This window comes from Pseudopodoces humilis, chromosome 4 (assembly GCF_049639895.1).
Source record: "Pseudopodoces humilis isolate 2021_Gansu_Grassland_sample_001 chromosome 4, ASM4963989v1, whole genome shotgun sequence".
Taxonomy (NCBI): domain Eukaryota; kingdom Metazoa; phylum Chordata; class Aves; order Passeriformes; family Paridae; genus Pseudopodoces; species Pseudopodoces humilis.
In genome coordinates this window covers 39,401,194-39,417,892 of record NC_142203.1, presented here as the reverse complement: position 1 = coordinate 39,417,892, position 16,699 = coordinate 39,401,194, and the positions used below count along the sequence as shown (strand labels likewise).

Below are 16,699 nucleotides of genomic sequence, written 5' to 3'. Positions count from 1 at the left end.
CGCTTTCCAATCAGTGGAAACTTCACCAGACTGACATGATTTTTCAAATATAATAAGCAGTAGCTTAGCCACTTTCTCAGCCAATCCCTTCAGCACCCTCAGATACATCTTATCAGGACCCATGGACTTGTACACCTTCAGGTTCCTTAGATGTTCTTGAGCCTGATCTTCTCCTGCACAGGGCAGTTCTTCATTTTCCCAGTCCCTGCTTTCCCCTTCTGCATCTTGGGCGTTTGGTTGGAGCACTTGCTGGTGAAGACTGAGGATAAAAAGTGATTGAGTACCTCAGCCTTCTCTGTGTCCTGCATAACCAGGTCTTCCATATCCCTCCTGAAAGGAGCCACATTTTACCCAGTCCTTCTTTTATTGCTGAGTACCTAAGGAAGTTTTTTTTGTTACCCTTGATGTCCCTGGCCAGATCTACAACTGCCAGTGCTTTAGCTTTCCTAGCCATCTTCCTGGCTGTTGGGATGATTTGTTTGTATTGCTCCCAGGCTACCTTTCCCTGTTTCTGTGCCCAGTAATCTACTAGTTTGTGTTTTAAATTTGTCCAGGGGCTCCTCGTTCATCCATGCAGGCCTCCTGGCATTTTTCCCTGATTTCTTCTTTGTAGGGATGCCAATACATCAGAATGCAATACTTCTTCAGCTACTATCACTGTTTAAATTAGAAATCATTGCCAGTGGATGACTGGAAACCTGCAATGCTTGTATTTACTCTGTTTAAACCACCTTACTTCCTTTATTTTTTAAACAATCAAAACTAATGGAGGCTATAAATACACTCTCATATACACTATAAAGTAGTAGGTGATTGCATTATTTTAGTATAAGACATTATAAACAGATGTGTCTTGCTTTTGCATTACTAGAGAACATCTAGCAAACTATGTTTATTTACATGAGGATGTGTGTTTTGTGACACCCAGAGCACCATAATCTCTCAGATAGTTAAAAATACAAACTGTGTCTGCATTGTCTATATTTGCATGTAGACATACTTATAAAGGGAGAAGGTTCAGCTGTACTTTATTTCTTTTGTTTTAAGGCATCAAGATACTGTGGCCAAGAACATGTTTATAAACAAGTATTTCTCTCTTGCAAAGGAAAGAAACATCCCTTCTGCACTCCTGGTTTCCTCCAATTATTTTTCTGAGTTTTTTCTTTCTCTTGCCAATCAAACTGTCCACTTTCCAATTCATAAGTGTTTCTCTTCGATGGACACTTTTCTTTTCTTCACTATATTCCCTTATATTTCACTATTTCCCTTGTGTTATACTTCCTCTGTTCCTCTTGTCTTCAAGTCCTGGACTAAATTCTATATTTTGGTCTCCACTCGCCTCCTAAACTTCCCCTATGAACCCTTTTCAACTGTTTCCATTCTCTCTGGCCTTGTGGGCACATGTAAGAGTTACCTTCTCTCTTCAATCATCATGCATCACCATCTCCATTGAAATATGCTATATGTATACTTGAGCCTGACCTCATTCTACATCTACCTAAGGAGAATCTTGGATTTCTCACTATCAGGTCAACATTAAAATCACAGTAAAAGAGAAATTTATTTAATGGGACCTCCAGAGATAATCTACTTTCAAATTTTTCCAGAAGCTAAATTCCAGCCAACACTAGAAATCAGCTGTATGACCTGCTCGCCAAATCTTGGAAACCTCAAACGATGGAGGTGACAGAGTTTCTTCAGGAAACTTGTCTCAGTCCTGCACTACATCCTTCACCTGCCAGCAAAGTTCTTCCTAATGCACAGTCTCAACCTACTGGCCACAGTCTGTGCCTGCTGCACCTTGGCATACTTTCTTCTTACACTACTGAGAAGAGTTGAGCCCTATAGTCTTTACAAAAGTTTTCTTCCCATGGTATAGGGTGCCATTAGATTCACTTTTCAGTTGCAATAAAGTTCAGCTCCCTCATCTTTTCCATGTTGATCACAAACTCTAGCCATTCCAGCAGCCTTCTACTAGCCCCTCAAGTTTCTCAGCATCCTTCCTGAACTTGAAAGAGGGGTGGTCTGAAACCTGGACACACTGTCACAACTACCAAGAACATGGGGATGATAGTTTTCATCTCCATCTTCTGGAGATGAGGTAAAAAAAAACATTTCCAGAGCTGAATGTTCATCTTATTTCCATATTACTCTTTCTTTCTGGCTGTGCCAACATTACTAAAGACAGACTGCTTTCTTTCTGCATTCCCCCATTATTTTCAATCTGTGTCTCAGCTAACTTCTTGACACTATTTTGGAGCTTCTTTCTCCTTATTGGCAAGTATGCTATCGATTCTCCAAAACTTCTCTACATAACAGTCATCTACTCTTCCCTACCTTTCTTCTTCCCACCCATTCAAAACACCACATTTGAACGTGGATCTTTCTTTATGCAGACCCTGCATTTCTTTATGCAGACTTATGTATTACTTTATTAGTTATTTTTTATGTTTTCTACACATCACACTTTACCTCATGACCATCCTACTAAACCTTAGTCTATTTCCTTACTCTAGGACGTTCCTCTTTTCCCTCCCTGATGAATGTCCAACGTATAATATTAGCACTGTTTTCTCTGTGTGTTAACAAGAATCTCTCTTTGTTCAGCTTCTAATATAATATCCACTTGATTCATAATAAATTCATAAAAAAAGAAACTTTAAAGAAAGGGGGGGGGGGGGCTCATCAGCTACTATTTTGATTTTGAGCACCAAACTCTCATCACTAGCAGTAGCTGCATAAATAATCCCTCTTTATTGTTTTATTTTTATGCCTTTCAGTTACATTTGCACTGGTTGAATTTTGGAGGTAAATATCCAAAATATTAGCTGAAAGCTTCCTCAGAAAGCAAATCTTTCCCACATCCTTCCCTGCAGTTCCTCTTTAAGAGGTGTCAGCATGGCTGAGAGAATGAAGTGGCTCCACATTGTTTGCCTGAACTATTATGTGTTTAACATTTCCATAACAAAAGTGCCACTCGACTTCTCCCCGATTAATGCAGCTCGAGGGCTCTTGTCCTCCTTTAATAAAACATTGTTGAAATCATTTATTTAGAGCCCCTGGTTACTAGTGGGAGAATGACCATCTTTGTGCCAAAATATAGTGTATACAGTCCACTATTTTGTAGTAGATCATTCTGTTATTTAAGAAATTGATTAAATGGATGTCCTAGAAAGTATTTATGCTAATAGCACATTACTTATGTCATTCAGACAGTCAATGTGAACCTTTTCAACTGTCTACCACAGCCAGTGCCTCAAGTAAAATACAGTAACTTCTAACTTTACTGCTTACAAGTCTGTATCACACGCATAAAATCACTGTTCCTCCCATTTGGAAATGTTTTCTGTTGCACAGCTACCTACTTTTCCTAGGACTTGCAATGGGTGTGTGACCACAGGCAGTGTGGAAGTGCGTGGAGTTATTACTGCAGACAGGAACAAAATCGATTGAAGGTCTAAATTTGTTTTGGCAACATTTGAAGACTATGCAACGCAGTCACTCAAAATCATTTTCCATTACTCAAATAGGGATGATTTTTTGTCCCACTGCTTCTTATATGTGCACTTTGGCTCTTTCGAAGTACCTCACAAACTCCAGTGCACTCAAAAGAACAAAACAAACCAAAAATCAAGTACTAGTTTTGCATCACATTGAGATGGAATGTCTTGTTCTCTACCTGTAAAGCTGCCTGCAGCCACCTTCACAGCCCTAAGATATGCACTATAGAGGCATGTCTATCGTGAGAGATCTAGTAGACCAACAGCTTTTAGGAGGAGTGAAGATTCTAAGTAAAATCCATCATGCTTTCCAATGTGACCATGAAAAGTCTTGGCCAAACCAGAGCATTGCTTATGGTCACTGTAAGATTTTGTTTCATAACAATTTTAAACTTATGTTTGCCTGTGTGTATACATTGGTGTATATTGCTGAAAATAAACAGAGTCCTTATGTTATGTCCATTGTGATTGCATACAAAAGATTTGCTGTGTGCTTGGGTGATCAGTGAAGCTTGAATCTCCCCCTATTTACTGTATGGTCACTGTCAGTTCAATGAACTGCCTCCCTTGTTCTCCACCATTGTCCCACACTCCCTTAAACATTTGTCACTGAAGTGCCTCCAAAGACAAATAAACTGTCACCAAGAATTCAAACCTGGTAACTGGGAATGAAAAGGGATCAGAACCTACTGGATTATTTTACATGAAATGATGCAGAGTTCCTTCTCCTCCTGGAAGAGGTAGCCTGGACAGGACTTTAGCAGAGAGCGCTGCCAAATAGCCAGACAAACGAGAGAACTTCCTTTCCTATGAAAAATCTCCCTCTGTCAGGAAAGGTGAAGTCTTTCCTTTGCTTAAATATGTTCTTGCTACATCACTTGACATTTCAAGATTTCCATTTGTCTGAAAATCAAGCAAAAGAAATACGGATTTGATGGACATCAACATCTGCACAGGCTTATTTGGCTGGGACAAATAGCAACAGGCAGCCATTCCTCCTGGAAATTGTGCTGACTGACTGTACAACAAAACCCAGGGCTACCTCCTTATGGAGAGGAGGTCGCAGGACAGAATCAGTTCAGCTGTATTTATTGCACAATAACTTAAATTAAAACAATCCACTTTTTCTGGAGAAGGAAGCATACAGATGAGTCCTCCCAGCCTAGTAGTGCTTCATGTTGATTTATTCCAGGCAGATGCTTTCGACAGGAGCCTGTAAAATTAAGTCTTGAGTTTATTGTGGCAGTTAATTATCAGTCCTTTTTTAGTGCTAATGTCTTTACTCCTAAATGAAGAAAAAAAAAGGCTTTTAGCTGGGACTTAATTTTTCATCAACAACTAGTTAAATACTCCTTGTGGGTGCTAACTGTTGACAAACTGAAAGCATGTTTCTGGTCATCTGTGCAAGAAGTATTTAAGATCATCCTTACCCCATTGTGAACTCAGCTCTTTGTAAAGAAAGCTGACTCTATTTACAAGTCTCACCCAACGACTCTGTCCTCCTCCCGAAGAAACAGTTTCCAGCTTTGTTTTAACAATAAGCTTACTCAACCGTTCAGATGACTTTAAAAACAAACTTCAGATCATAGCCGCACACCATAGTCATACGCTTGTTTGGTATCACAACTATTCGGGGTTGGCTTATGTGCGCACACGTGCACTTATGTGCATTTATTGCTGGGCAACGTAAGCAAATTCACACCCTAAAGAAATATAATAAAATAATCTTTCCTTGAAATAACTAGCCCAGAAGCAGGGATTTCTAATTTTGTTGATTTATACAACAGACAGATGTGGATTTGCGCTCTGTCAAGATCTGCTAAGATGAAAAAGACACTATCTTGCTAATCTGTCGCCCCCTCAGTCAAAGTTTATTTGTGGTAGCTTTTAAACTTCTGACTTGCCTTCCAATTATAGCCTCTAAAACGAAAAGCTTTAAATAAACACCATGAATAGAAGATAAATAAACTTTCTCCTTTTTTTTTTTTTCTTTTTTTTTTTTTTTTTTTTTTTGAGTGCCTAGCTTGACGCAGTCCAAACTCAAATCCCTAGAGGACTGAGCTCTCTCTTTTGTGTTAATGTTTAAAAGATTTTCCAGTGCCGGAGTTTATTCCTACTGCAAACATTTCTATTTACAAGGTCAAGTGTATCAGCACTCGACACAGCTTAAGAGTGTAATTATTTATCTAAGGGCGTTTGAGTGTAGATCAGTAGCTCTGGCAGCAAACCAGGCTTCAGCACGATGCAAAGCATCTCCTAAGCACAGTATTACAAGATCTAGTAATTGCTGATCCCTTCAGCGTGTTTACTTTTGCATTCTTCGTTGTGGGAGAAGGCAAGCTGAATAGCAAACTTTGGGTTTTGTTGCAGCTGCCTTGATGCTTGCGCCCCTGCCCGCGCGAAGCGACGCCTCGCTGGAAACGCTGGCCGCCTCTGTGCGGTGAGATGCTTTTCTCACCGCTTGTTTGCACGCCTAGGAGCACTTCTGCAAGCGCCAGCGAGAGCGGCGAGCCGGCACGAAGGAAGCTCGGTGCACTAGTAATTCCGCACGTATATATACAGGAGCAAGTGTCCTTGAATTGCTGTAGTCTCTTCTGGCACTGGCAAGTTACCATGCCAACGCATTATAAAATCAACCACTCATTTAAAGAAGTACTTTCAAAGCTGTATTTACTTCTTGCATGTAATTATCCATTAAAGTAAGAATAGCAGTCATTCACATCTATGTGAAGCATTACAGGCAGACACAGATTTCGTTTATTTTTTTTTTTATTTTTTTTTTTCCACTGTTTTTTGGTTTGTTATTCTGTGGTTTGATCCCCGCCTCTCTTCCCCCACCCCCTCATCTAGGGTGCTGAGAGTTCAAGTGTCCCTGGAAGACAATTTCACTGCATCCATTATTTAAAGCTCTTTCTTAACTAATTTACACGTTCAGAAAATACAAAAAAGCCATACATATTTAAAAGACAGGCCTTTTTTACACCTTCTATAAAAAATACAATGTTTAAGGCAGCTCAGAAATGCGTTTACACAATTCTAAAACGTTCATAAAGTCTCTCCAAATAAGAAAGTTAACTTTCAATCTGTAAAATACACTGTACATTTGATGGTCTAGACAATACTTCACTTAATCACTGTTGTTGGTATCCCTTTAAACATAAAGTGAAATCTGTACCTTTCCAGAAACTAATAGCAAATGCAGCTACCTGGCAAATAGGATGTGAAATTAAAACTTTTTATTATTTTTTTTAAATAAATTATCCCCAAAGCATACAATTTATAAAATTCTATATACAATGAAGAGCGACTGGTAACAAATCCCAGTTTTAAATACTTTTTTTTTTATATAAGATTTACCAGAGGTCAGCACCCTGATACGACGAGGCAATAAAACTTTTCAGGATATTTGTACATACATGTTCTCGAGTTTAAAAGTGTCTTTCAAAGATGGCAGTGCAGAGCTCTTTTAAAACAAAAGTTGCATTGTTCAGTATAGCCAACAACTCAGAAACAATTTATTTTTTTTTTTAATGTCGCTAGGTTACAGAGTAAGAGACGGCTGCTGGCACGCTTTTGTTACAGGGAATATGGGTGTGCAAGAGGGAGTGCTGTAAACCACCGAATGCATTCAGTCTGCTATTTCCCTAAATTTAATAGCAGATGCGGCGAAAGCCCCTTTCAGGCACAACTGCATCAGGACGAGCGAGATGCGGCTAATGATAAGTTGCTGACTAACTAGTACGGCAACGCTTTGGCAGCAAGTTTGGGTTGCTCACCTCTTACTAACCTTCATGTCAAAACTCTTAAAAGACCCCCCAGAACCAGCATGCCACGACTCCCGGTTTGTCCCGAGGGGCGGCTGGCGGCCTCGCTCGCAGTCTCTGTCAGCCGCTCCGCTCGCTGGTAACACGAAGGCAGGGTGGCAGCAATTGCATAGTGCACACTCGAGACCAACACCCGAAACACGAGCGGCCCCTGCGCTCCGGCCACCGCTCCAGCGGCCGGCTCGCAGCGCCGGGACGGGGGAAGGGGTCGGCTGGAGGCTGCAGGCAGCAGCGGAGGCACAGGGGGAGACGCGAAGGGACGGGAAGCCAGGACGATGGGTCGGGAAAACCGCGGCCAGAGCGTCTAAAGCCGCTCCGCGCCGAGGGGCCCCGCCGGCCGGATCCCCGGCCGCCGCGGGAGGGCTCGACTAGAGGTCCGCGGCGGCTCGGCGCGGGGGGCCTGGCCCGGCCCTGCCCGGCCCGGCAAAGGGGAAAGGGATGGGGCAGGAGGCAGTGATGGAAGGAGGCAATGATGGGAAGCAGGCACGGAGAATGATGGGAAGCAGGCACGGAGAGGTGCGGGAAGGGAGGGGATGCTAGAGCCGCGGCAGTAGCGGCACCAAGATGGAGGCGAGCAGCGCCCCGACCGCGCCGGCGGGCCGGCCGGCGTTATCTGCCTGCACAGGGAAGCCGGGCTCGGCGCCCGCATTGTCCTCCGCGTCGTCCCTCCCCTTCTGGCTCGGCTCCTCCTCGTAGTCCTCGTAGTAGTACTCCTCCAGGCCGCCGTCCGAGCCGCCGCTGCTGCCCGCACCGTTGCCGCCCATGTCGGCGCCGAAGCAGAGGCGGGCCATGTTCTCCTTGACCGACTCGCAGATGGGCCGCTCCAGCCCGTCGCAGACGCAGTCGTTGAGCAGCACGGCCTTGGGCACGGCCAGCATGTCCTCGATGACGGCGCGGCACTCGGGCGTGCAGCGCAGCCCGTTGAACAGCTTCCCGCAGTAGGTCATGTAGCGGTTCAGCGCCAGGCTGCAGCGGCTGTCCCAGTCGCAGCGCCGCCGCGCCCCCGTGCAGCCCATGACGCCGGGCCCGCCGGGGCCAGGGCCGGGGCCCGCAGGGGCGCTGGTGCGGGAGAGGCAAGGCTCCGTGGCGCGCTTGGGGGCGCGGCAGGACTCCTCGTGCGCGCAGTCGCAGTCCTCCAGCCCCGGGCAACGCCGCGTGTGGTTCAGCTGGATGAGCGCCGCGATGCAGTGGCTGGGGCACCGCCGCTTGGACGAGGCGGCCCCGCCTCCAGCGCCCGCCTGGCCGCCCCCGCCGCCCGCCGCCGGCGGCTGCTGCTGCAGGAGCACCGGGGCGCACGCCTCGGCGTACTGGTTGTACGCGTAGCTGCACTCGGGCTCCCCCTGACACTGCAGCACCGCCTGCCAGCAGATCAGCCGCCGGCCCTGCACCAGAGAGCCCCGAGGCGGCCACACGGCGCCCAGCGCCGCCGCCAACCACAGCCAGGCGGCCGCCCGCGGCCAGCGCCGGCCGCCGCCTCCGTGCCGAGCGGGCGAGCGGGCCACCATCGCGGACGGGAATAGTGGCTGCAGCCGCGGGCGAGCTGGGAAGAGGCGCCGGTAGACGAGGAGGACGAGGAGGAGAAGGAGCTGCCGCCCGTGTAAAAGTTTCCAAAACTCCCGCCTGCCGTGTGCATGAGGTCTCCTCGCATCAATCCATGCGCGCCGGGCCAGGGGCTCTCCAGCCCCCGGGAGCTGAAGTCGGCGGGGCCGCGGTACGAAGCAGGCGCCCGGGGGCCTTCCCGAGCCCCCCAGCCTCTGCTCCGGGCTCGGCGAGGCGGCGGCGAAGGCGCCTGGAGAGGTGCGGGCAGTCAGTGCAAACAGGGGCTCGGACGGCAGTGGATCCGTAGTACGCTCGGGGAATCGCAGGCTGCGCCGGGAGAGCTCATGGTGCTGTACTGCTCCTCATGCAGTTCCGTCTCTCTCTCTCTCTCTCTCTCTTCTTTTTTCTTCTTTTCTTTCCCCACAAAATAAATGCCCAGCTGCTGCTGCTGCTGCCTTCTCGGGAGCTTTTAACTCTCCGCTCGCAGCATCTCTGCACATGCCAGCCGCTCCGATCCCGTTCACAGTCCCGGCTCCGCTGACTCCCTCTCGGTACGCATCACGCTTTCGGGTGGCGCGGAGAAGAGATGTCTTTCCCCGCTACCAAGACGAGTGCACGGGGAAAGGAGAAGAAGCAGCCTTCGCGGTCTCTTTCTCTCTGGACGACTGATGCTGCTTCTGTTGTCAACAAGCCCTGCAAGCTGCTCTGTGGATCCTTCTGTGGATCTTTTTTTCTCTGCAAGGCTTTAAATACAAAAGTGCCCTCCGAGCAGCAGCAACGTGCTCTGATTAGGCTTCATTATGCATGCATGGAAAAGCAAACAAACAAAAAAAATTAGCAACGCTTCTTCTTTTACACAACCCCCCCAGCCTGCGCTTTCTCGCTCTCTTTCTCCCTTTCTCCACTTTTTCTCCCTTCGCTCGGCCCCCTTTCCCTGCCTCGCCACTTGCCATTGGCCCAGCCTGTTGTTGAAACCTTTTTTTTTTTTTTTTTTTTTCTTCTTTTCCCCCTCCTTCTCTTTACGATGTGCTGGAGGGAGGGAAGGAGAGAGGGGGGCTGGAGGGCAGCTCACATTCAAAGCTTGAAAGGAAAGGCTTAAGGAGAGTGACAGCCCCCCGAGGAGCCCCTCCTCCCGTTAAGGCGGCGCGGCGGCCGGGCGAGAGGCGCTGCGGCAACAGCCGCGCGGGGACGGAGCCGGGCGGCTGCCGCGCCGGGCTTCCGGGCATGGTACCCTCGCTGGTCCTGCTCTCTACGACAAGGAGGGGAAAAACGAGTTCTCTAGCTCGAGTGACGCGTGTACCCAAACTTCCCAGTGATTCAAGTGAGGGCAGAGCTGCTACCAGAACGGTAGGGAGGATTAGGCTCAAAATGGGACCGACTTTGTTCTTTCTGAAATAGAAACTGAGGTCCTGGTTTCAGTGTGCAGGTACTCTCCGGGAGAGCAATGCTATTAGTGGTGTAGTGCGACCATGTACTCCTTTGCTGTACTTTCAGTAATACAGCTTTCCACTTGCCGCATACCCCACCGATTTTAAGGTCATTCAGCTCAGCTTCTCGCCTGCAATTTTTGTGCACGGTTTTGAGACGCTGACTTGCGAGGGTGCCTGTTGGCAGTAGATCCCAGTATAGTTCTTCGATACTTTGATACGTGATCTGCCAACTTGTAAAATGTTTTTAAAAATCTGTTAAGAGTTTTAATTTAATTCAAAATCCCTTGCTGAAGTTCTGCCTTCTTGTTACACTTTCAATTTATAAGGAAGTAGAAACAAAAATATTAAGGCACAAGGAGAAGAGCACAACGAAGTGGTCGTGCATTTATCCACTGCCTTTCATTTCAGTGCTACCTTAATTCCAGAGCAACATCGTCTCCAACCACAAGGGGCATCGGTATCTGTTGCCTGTCAAAACTGGCGCTTTTTTCATCCCCAGACTATCAATTCCATCTGTCACAAAAGTCGGGACAAAATCTATTTTCCAGAAACTTGGGGATTTTGGAATCCCATGTGGTGTGGAATCATGTCTGTCTCAAAGTGCGTAGACTGTTGGAATGGTGGTGTGGCGTGGCTGGGAGTCAGTATGATTGATGGGTTGAGAAGCATTCATAAGGGCTTGCTCCATTGTCATCAGTTTTACAAGCTGCTTGTGTTTCTCCTTCAGTATAGTTTTTCCTATTCTCGTGTGAAAGCTCAATTTTTAAACCTGCAATATCCGTGTTTAGAAACCCTACCTCCACTCACCTAGTTTAGAGCTTTTTCTTATAATTCTTTTTGAATTAGTGGTATTAAAAATTCCAGATGCTATTCAGACAGGTTGTAGTAAATGTACATTGCTATCTACACTGGGATCGTTCATGCATTACTTTGTTGCCCTATTGTCTGATCATACCGCTGTTATTGGTGGAAATCAGCAAGTTTGGGGGGGTCTTGGTTGGAGATGACATTGCAGATGCTGTTCAACATACTGCTGCACTGACTGGTTCCTAGGGAAAATGCCCCACGGTGCCGTTGGAAGGAAGAGGGCCGGGATGCCAGGATGTTCCAGGCATTAGAGAGTCTGAGAGAGGGGATTGCAATGGAGCAGGATCATGGCTTGGGGTCTCCTGAGCTTCCTCAGCCCGGGAGAGAGGAGTCCCAATGGGGCTGCCTTCTACAGATAACTGGGTGATGAGCTCTGCCCCCTCCCAGCTCCTGCCTTCATTTGCAAAATCCATCCAGCTCGGCTGTGCTTCATTTCTTGAACAGAAAGCAGGCTGTTTACTACTCTGTGAGGAAAGGCAGCAGCTGAACTTCGGGCCTCCCAGGAGGGGGAGTAGAGGAGCCTTCACGCTGGCCTTGCATCGTTGTGTGGCTGGGAAGAATCTGCTGTATTGCTGCAGGAGCAGGAAGAGGATCAGTGCTTGGTCCCACTGGTGCTGACAGACTTCCCTGGCTGGAATGGGAAGATGGGGCATGGCATGAAACATCACATTATTCATAGGTAAAAATCTTCACACACAGCTTTTAGTTAAATAAATGAATATTTTGTACCATTTGATAGTGGAAATGTTGGTTTTGAAGTTTTGGTATCATACAGCTGGCAAAAAATTTAACAGAAAATAGGTGGATTCGCCAATTACCACACTTTTAGCTGTCTAGAATATAATCATTTACATTCACAATTATATATTGTCAATAAATTAACTTCCTAAAATGGTTTAAAACATTTTTCTGTCCTGTCTTTATTTAATGAGCGTTTGAATTCTGTCTGTATTTCTAACAACAATTTTAGGTGAGGACTTTGGCGCTCATGTTGCTCTGTTGGAGGAAAGAAATCTTTTCTTGTGTGGAGCTAAACCTAGGGAAATGATTCTCTGGCTCCACTTTGATCCAGGTTTTTTAACAAGCAAAGTGATATTGTCATATTCATCTTTTCAATTTTCAGAATAGCTATAAAAGTAATGTGGAAGGCAGTTTTTGCTCTGTTGCACAAAGCACGAAATCAGACAATACATTCCACAACTTGACAGTAGAATACGACCTGGTAACTTTCTGAATTCTCACATTTGCTAGGTTTTTCTATGCCATCCTTTCCATTCTCAGCAATTACACCAGCACTCCAAATTAATATAGAGTAATAGTCACCCAGCAGTAGGGATAGTTTTGGCAACCAGAAAAGCCAGTGTGTATGTGAACTGGATTTATTGGAAAGACTCCTGGGCACCTTTTTGTCTGTTCCTGATGTCAGAAAACAAAGTAGACACCATACCAGTTGACTTTAAAATTTAGAAGTTCACATTCAGTTGTAACTGAAAATACATGGGCAGTCTTTGTGGTTAATTCCTCTCATATTATTTTTAAGTATGTTTTTTATTGGCTTATATTGATTGAAGAGATTTACCACTGCTATTAAAAATTTCTGGCAGGTGTACTGGGAATTAATTTGCTGATACAATTTCAGTATGTGCATCTGGTAGTATCTTAAATATGTGCCTGATAAGGATACACAGAGAGCAATTTTTCTTCTTGAAGAAGGAGCTTAATTCTCTAGTAATAGTAGACTTCACCTGTCAGTGAAAGGCAGAAACTCTGTCAATAGATCTCAGAACCCTGGTGTTATGGTGCATGGGGGTTGTGGTAGACAGCAAAAGTCCTGTCTCTTACACCAGCCTTCATCCTGTAGAAATGGTCCAGTAAAGTGTCACTCACAGTAGCCTGTGCAGATGACTGAATATGGACATGTGCATGCTGCAGAATTCTTGGATTTGGTGTACCTTCAGAGACCCATAAATAATGTCTGCATTCTAAAGTTACAAAAGAAAAACTTTGTGACTTACCAGATTCCCAGCACAAACTGGGGGCAGGGAAATGAATATAATGTGTTCAAGTGGTGTATGTTTCAATAGAGAAGAGAGAGTGAAGGCATCTGAATTAGGTTTGTCCTCCACATCTGGAGTAGTTTATCTTTTTATTGTCTCTGCAGGACTGTTTGGGACATACATGTCTTCAGTTAGCCTCCTAAAGTAGGTGGAATTCACCCCAAAATAGTGACTTCTTTACTAGAATGTGCATGACTTCCTAGTGTGACCATTCCTTCTCTTCTTGATTCAGTCAGAAAGAGAAATAATGAACAGGGAGGATAGTAAGCAATTGTATTGACCAACAGTTTATTTGAAGCTCATAGCTGCTGAGACTACTACATTTCATGCTTAGGATAAGTGAGACGTTGTTTTGCTGGCTGTATATTTTTGAAGCAGTCTTTGCCAGTGTTAAGTCTCATGGATGTTAGAATATTATGGGTCCTGCAGGTGTGCTGTAATGGTTAACTGCCCACACAGAATCATAGAATGGCTTGGGTTGGAAGGGAGCTTTAAAGGTCATCTTTGGTTATGACATAAATGTATCACTCGTATTGCAAAGTCATAACTACAGGTCCCACACCAGATGCACAAATAGTACATGAGCTATAGGTCTGGTTGCAGTCAAAAGAGATAGTTGGATTCACAAATAGCACAGTGCATTGAGTGCAACACATAAGGTTCTTTTGGGTTGCAGGTGACAGAGCATTTACTGCAGAGTAGCTGTATATGGCAGTAACAATGTAATTGCAATCACAAGCTTAATATCAGGGTCAACACTCAGTGGATCTGAGAGTGTAGGGCTTACCAAAAGGTGTCCCTGCTGGGGAGAGCAAGGAGAACAAACCCATCAACCTGCAATTTTGTGCTGAATTCTCATCCCCTGATTAGATGCAAGATCGGGGTACATTTTATAACCACTACTGTGTGAAGAGCTGTGGATGGGACTGTGGTCAAGCCTTTCGTTGTTTGTGGGCACATTGTATGGAATATTTCTTTGTAGGAGGTGTACTTGGTTTCTGCAAAACATTTCTGGGCATCAGGCTGAAGAACCGCATCGTGCAGACTACACCTCACCCCACATTCCCCCCTTCCCCTCCATGCCATGACAAGACAATTCACCTGATTTCAGCACCTGCATCACAGGCTCCATAGCATATTGAGCTATACCAATGCCTGCCCATGACAGGGGGGTTAGAACTAGAGATGATCTTTAAGGTTCTTTCCCACTCAAAGCATTTTATGATAGGATGTGATCTAGAACCAAACACCCTGCTGTGATCAGAGACATCTTCAAATGTATCAGGTTGCTTAAACCCTCATCCAACCTGACCTTGACTATTTTCAGGGATGGGGAATCCACCACCTCTCTGCGCAGCCTCTTCCATTGTTTTATCACCTTCATCATAATAAATTTCTTCCTTATATCTAGCCTAAATCTACCCTCTTTTAGTTCAAAACCATTACCTTTGCCCTTTTGCTACAGGTCCGACTAACAAATTTGTCTTCATGTTTCTTGTGACCCCCTTTCAAGCACTGGAAGACCACAATAAAGTCTGCTTGAAGTCTTCTCCAGCCTGAGCAGCCCCAGCTGCTCTTCATAGGAGACATGCTTCAGTTCTCTGATAATTTTTGTGGCCTCACTCTGGTCCTGCTCCATCAGGTCCATGTCTCTGCTGTCCTGAGGACCCCAAAGCTAGACACAGCACACCAGGTAGGGTGCAAATGCACATTCACAGTCACACAATCACATAATATTCTGAGTTGGAAGGGACCCACAAGGATCACTGGGTCCAGCTTAAATGGCTGGCCCTTAGAGGGATTGAATCCACTACCTTGGTGTTGTCAGCACCAGGCTCTAACTGACTGGTTCATGTCCAGCCTGCCAGCCAGCAGTACCTTTAAATCCTTCCCATCAGGACTGCTCTCCACCTGTTCATCCTCAAGCCTGTGTTGATATCAAGGGTTGCCCTGACCCAGGTACAGCACCTTACCCTTGGTCTTGTTGAACCATGGGTCTACTTCTTGAGCTTGTCCAGGTGCCTCTGGATGGCATCCTGTCCTTCAGGTGTGTCAACAGCACCATTTGATGTTTGGTGTCACCTGCAGATTTGCTGACACTTGTTATGTCTATGTCACTGACATTAAGCAGTCCTGGTACCAATATGGACCCCTAAAGGCAGCCACTTGTCCCTTATCTCCATTCAGACATTGAGCCATTGGCCACTACCCTTTGGATGCAACCATCCATCCAGTTCCTTATCCACCAAGTAGATGACCCATCAAATCCTTCTCTCTCCAGTTTAGAGAGGAGAATGAGGTGGACCATGGCTAAGGTCTTACAGAAGTCAATAAAGTTGACATCTATGACCCTTCCTTTGTCTACTGATGTAGTCACTCTATCACAGAAGGTCAGTGGTTTGGTCAGAGAGGACTTGCCCTTGGTGAAGCTGTGCTGGCTGCCCTAAAGCACAGTGTCTAGGAGGAGTTGTCCTATGATCTTCCCAGGCACAGAGAGGAGGCTGACGGTTTGGTAGTTTCCAGATTTTCTACCCTTTTTAAAGATGGGTACAATGTTTCCCATTTTCCAGTCACTTGGTATTTCACCCGGCTGGTATCAGTTTTCGCATATCAAGTGGAGTGTCCTGCCAACTAGATCAGCCAATTCTCTCAGGAGTTTGGGATGCATTTCATCAGGTCCCATAGACTTATGTATGTTCACGTTCTTCTCTTACTGTGGGAGGGACTCTGCTCCCCCAAGTCCCCGCCTTCAGATCTGTCCAATCATGAGGATACACAAGTTTTCCTGAAACAGATTTTTAATACACTGTCTCCTTTTTATTTTTCAATATGCCTTTTACATTTATAATATTTACTTAAAAATTGAGTAGCATCCTTGTAAAGTTGGGGGTTGTTATTTTTATACAAAATAGTAAGTATCATTGAGAGATTTACCCAGTGCATCCAGTAAAGTAAACATGGAAGTATTACACAATACAGCATTGCTTGACTTCTCTTTTGAACTCTCTTCCAATCTAAACTAGACCACACAGGCTGTTAAAACAAATCTAAGTAGGACATCAACCCTTTTTTGGTCCTAAGAAAGGCAAAAGTAATAGTGAAGCCAACTGATCCCTGATCACCTGTTAAGCCAGTTAGAGACAGGTTTTAAATAATCGTATTCTATGAAGGTAAATATGAACCATACACACTGTCTGTATGGGTCTTCCCCTTCATCCTCCCTGCCCCACACACAACCTCTTCCCTTGTGATTGTCTCCAGCAGGCAATGTGATTTGGCCTTAGATAGGAACACTAGGTGGGAGTTGTGCTAAGATGAGAACAACAGGTAGGAATTTCAGGCGGAACTGTCTGGATGCTCACATAATGAATGCATTCCAGAGATGGAGAAGCTATGGTGATCGAGGCTGACTTGGTTACACGTCAGCCTGCAGAAGGGCTGTAAAATGCTGCTGGAGTCAGGCAAAATGGTTTTCCAAGACT

The 16,699-nt window shown here is 45.5% G+C and overlaps 1 protein-coding gene across 1 annotated transcript; it reads right to left on the bottom strand.

Moving 5' to 3' along the window:
- Positions 1–6,251: 6,251 nt before the first annotated feature.
- GAS1 (growth arrest specific 1) lies at positions 6,252–9,981 on the bottom strand. Its single transcript, XM_005522742.3, has one exon. It carries the CDS (start codon positions 8,827–8,829, stop codon positions 7,861–7,863), a length of 969 nt encoding a protein of 322 aa, XP_005522799.2. The 5' UTR covers positions 8,830–9,981; the 3' UTR covers positions 6,252–7,860.
- Between the last annotated feature and the right edge of the window lie 6,718 nt (positions 9,982–16,699).

Bases quoted from the DNA above. Each gene is read 5' to 3' on its own strand.
- GAS1 (XM_005522742.3), bottom strand. From the start codon at position 8,829: ATGGTGGCCCGCTCGCCCGCTCGGCACGGAGGCGGCGGCCGGCGCTGG.